Genomic DNA, 3,641 nt, shown 5'->3' with positions numbered 1-3,641 from the left:
TCTTTTCATTATAAGAAACTTTTTGTTGCTTAAAAAATCCAAAAATCTCCTTAAAATAAACTCAAGTGACACAAAACCAAGTTTGGTTGTAATTAACTGTAATGATTAAAATGCAGGTGGCGCCCGGACCCCTCCCATCAGAGGACAGTGTGTTTTGTGTAACTGTCCCAAAGGCCGCGCGTGTTTCTCTAAGCAAATTTCCACCTGCAGCTGGTTGTTCATTGGCTGAAACCACAGTCAGATTCTCCGTCGGAGTTATCTGATTGAAAATCAGGGAGGAGAAAAACGCGAGCAGCAAGTGGGGATGCTGACAGGCTGCCGTGCTTTCCTAACTTCTGAGAAAGGATTTTAGAGACCGACTCCCAGAGAGCAGGAGGAATTATTACCACATTATCATCGGCTCGGTTACCGGTGAGTTACTGCTGCCCTCGGCTGGGGTTAAAAACGCATTTAGTCATCATTTAAGGTCATTTTAGATCATTAACGAGTCATTTATTATCACCGTGATTCAGACTATAAATACATCTTTAAAGTGGGCCTGGACTGAAAATAACGCAAACAAAACTGCAGATTTCTGCGCGGTTTTTAAACAATTATTATTATTATTTTAATTTTGTGCAGGGCCATCATGCCTCGGTCATTCCTGGTGAAAAACAAGAGGTGCGTGTCATACAACGTTCACCGCACTTATACAGAAGACCCGAAGGCCTTCAAGTGCGCTGGTGAGGATTTGTTTCATCTGAATAAAAACGAGGTTTTAAAGCTCTTTAAAACTACTTTGGGTGGTCTTTTAGTGTGCCTGTGCGAATTATCAACAAAGCTGTCTTTGCTTTGGCTTTTGCCAACAGAAAAATTTAGTGTAGCTCTGATCAAACATTAATAATCTAACTTAAGCAGTCAGGAGGCTCCTGACCGGTCTTGTTTTTGTATTTGCTCAGAAATCACATGTCTGCAGCTGCATGGATCACACTTTGATTTGTTGTGGACTTGTCAGAAGTCCCTTTGCAGGTCCAGAGCTCAGACCTCTCAGACAGGCCCGGGTCAGGAGGGGGGTCTCCCTGCTGCTCACCCCCACAGGAGAAGATGGAGCTCCAGTGTCCATTACCCATCCACCCAGAGCCCACCACCACCCCTGTAGCCCCCATGCAGCCACACTACATGGCTGGTGAGGTTTTTAAACCAAAAACCTTTTATAGTAATAACATTTTCTACTAAAACCTGTTATTTCTGTTTGTTAGAGCCTCACACGGGGGAGTATCAACCGTACTACAAGCCCACGTACGCCTGGGAGCCGCTGTCTTCTAACTTTGAGCTCCGCCAGCTGAGTTTCAGCCCCACAGTCCTGCAGCACGCCAGCAGCCTGTACGGCCCCCACATCCGCCGGAGCCCACCCCCAGAGCAGCCTCTGGACTGCAGCACACACTACTCCCCCACCACCAACATCTACCACTGCATCACCTGCAACAAGGTAAGTGTTTAAGAACCTGGTTTGTTCCGTTTGGCGCAAAGATTTGATGATGTTGTTTCCAGGTGTTTGCCACGCCTCACGGGCTGGAGGTTCACGTCAGAAGGTCCCACAGCGGGATGAGGCCGTTTGGATGCAGCATCTGCAGGAAAACCTTCGGTCACGCCGTCAGTCTGGAGCAGCACATGAACGTCCACTCTCAGGTGGGTCAGCGAGGCGCTGGAGCCGATGAGAAGGTTTAGGAGGAGATCAGAGTCTGATTCCCTAAAGACCTGATTGTGCTTCAAAGCTGCAAAATCTGACCGTTTCTTTTTGATGGCTTTTTAAATCTTTTACTGCCTTTTAAATGTTGCATTGCTGCATTTTATTGTACAGCTGTTTTACTGTTTCAGTCGTTCGTAACTAGGGCTGCACGATATTAGCACAACCTGCGATATTCGATAACAGGGATTAATGTTGCGATATTACTTGCGATAAATAAAAACTTAACTCAGGAACAAAAATAATCAAAAACAAAGAAATAAAAAAATCATAAAAATGAGAAAAGCAAAAGATGTGAGGAACGGGAAAAAGAAAATGAACAAGAAAAGGCGATCCGTGGATTCCGGGAAAAGCAGAATCAGCAGAAAGAGCAGAACAAAGCTAACGCAGGTGTTTGCTAACCATCAGAATTAGGTGCCGTCCGCCTCGGGGGCGGACGTCTGACCTATGAGAACCCACCCAGTTGGACAAATGGGTGAAGAGCTCCATTAGAGTTGTTAAAAAAACATCATGCTTCTGTTTGACTGACAGAACGTGTTATGTGTAGCAAACATTAGAGCCGACCATTCATTACGATATTTATCTGTTGTTTGCGATATGCATATTGGGCGTGCTGATATCGCGATAACGATATATTTACGATATATTGTGCAGCTCTATTCGTCACCCTTTGTTCAGCACCTCGAGTCCTCTTGATTGGGGGTAGGAAGGGGCTTTATGAATAAAGTTGAATGAATGAACGAATGACTTGCTCACCAATTCTGATCAATTTCAGTTGTAAAGTCTGATGTTTTTATTTATTATGCTCATCTTCATCTTTCTGATTCTAATGAACTAAACATGTTAAATGTTAAACAATTATTTTGAAATCTGTTTCTGTGTTAAAGATGAAATAAGTGTTTTTCAGTAGTAGTTTTCTGAGTGGCCTCAGGCAGGACTGACGAGCTAACGGCTAGGCTGAACCAGACCAAAGCAACGCCGTGTTTCCACTCTTGGAGTTCTGGGACATTTCTGGGAGTGGGAACGTGACCGTAAAAATACGCGAACTTGGCCCTTTCAGGACTTTGCTAAGATGTCAGCGTGTTGCAACTGTTTCATCAGTGAGTGACATCACTGATCAGCGGCAAAAGCAGTCCACACAGCACGTTGCAATTTAATCAAGTCTGGGGACGGGGAAAGTGGCTGTTTGACGTAAAAAGTGACAATCAATGACCAGAGGACGCGTTGTTTTCGCCGGCGCTCTGTAGAGACCAGAAGGTCGCGGAGTTGTGGGGGAATCACCGCCATGTTTTTTGGCGTTGTGAGTTTAGAAACAGTGATTTTAAAGCAACTCTTCCAATTTTACAAATGTGCTGCTGCATTTAGCTATGCCTGCCGACATCACCTCCTACTGAAATAAACCAATCAGCATGAGACAAGACCTGCCCAGTGACTCTACTGGGCCGTTTCTACATAGCTGGTCCCAGAAATGGACGAGAAAGGGGTCGTTCTAGGTCGGCCGGGTGGAAGGGAAACGTGGTGAAGGTCCGGTAAATGACCCAGAGGGTAGAAATGGACCTTCAGCTGCTGCTGTCTTAAAACAACCTCAGCATTTCTGTGTTTTGTCTAATTATTATCTTGCATTAACATTAAACAATAAATGGCTGAATTTTCTGAACTAGTTTTTTATATAATTTTTATTATTTTTCCATAATTAGAGGGTTGAGACTAAATGGAATTCCAGCTAGTTCATAGGCTAGGACCAGCGGTGGACTGGCCTATCTGGCATTCTGGCACTGTCCCGGTGGGCCGCTGAGCCAAGTGGGCTGCCTGCCCAGCGTGGGCCGACACTACTCAACAGTTGGTGATCTGCAGAACATTAACTACACGCTAACCCGAAGCTAACAGAGTTTTTCCAGGAGTTTTAGCAAGCCAA

At 45.0% G+C, this 3,641-nt stretch overlaps 1 protein-coding gene across 1 annotated transcript in view; it reads left to right on the top strand.

The window, feature by feature from the left end:
- The first annotated feature begins 203 nt into the window (after nt 1–203).
- gfi1b (growth factor independent 1B transcription repressor) overlaps nt 204–3,641 on the top strand; it is a 7,867-nt gene continuing 4,429 nt past the window's right edge. The window contains exons 1-5 of the mRNA XM_015940764.3: nt 204–411; nt 622–722; nt 995–1,165; nt 1,239–1,468; nt 1,531–1,668. Of these exons, the coding sequence (XP_015796250.1) occupies nt 629–722; nt 995–1,165; nt 1,239–1,468; nt 1,531–1,668 (633 nt within the window). The 5' untranslated portion in view covers nt 204–411; nt 622–628. The remainder of the gene's footprint in view (nt 412–621; nt 723–994; nt 1,166–1,238; nt 1,469–1,530; nt 1,669–3,641) is intronic.

Source organism: Nothobranchius furzeri, chromosome 6 (genome assembly GCF_043380555.1).
Source record: "Nothobranchius furzeri strain GRZ-AD chromosome 6, NfurGRZ-RIMD1, whole genome shotgun sequence".
Lineage (NCBI taxonomy): Eukaryota > Metazoa > Chordata > Actinopteri > Cyprinodontiformes > Nothobranchiidae > Nothobranchius > Nothobranchius furzeri.
The sequence above is the reverse complement of the archived record's forward strand: the minus strand, read 5'-3'. Positions and strand labels throughout refer to the sequence as shown.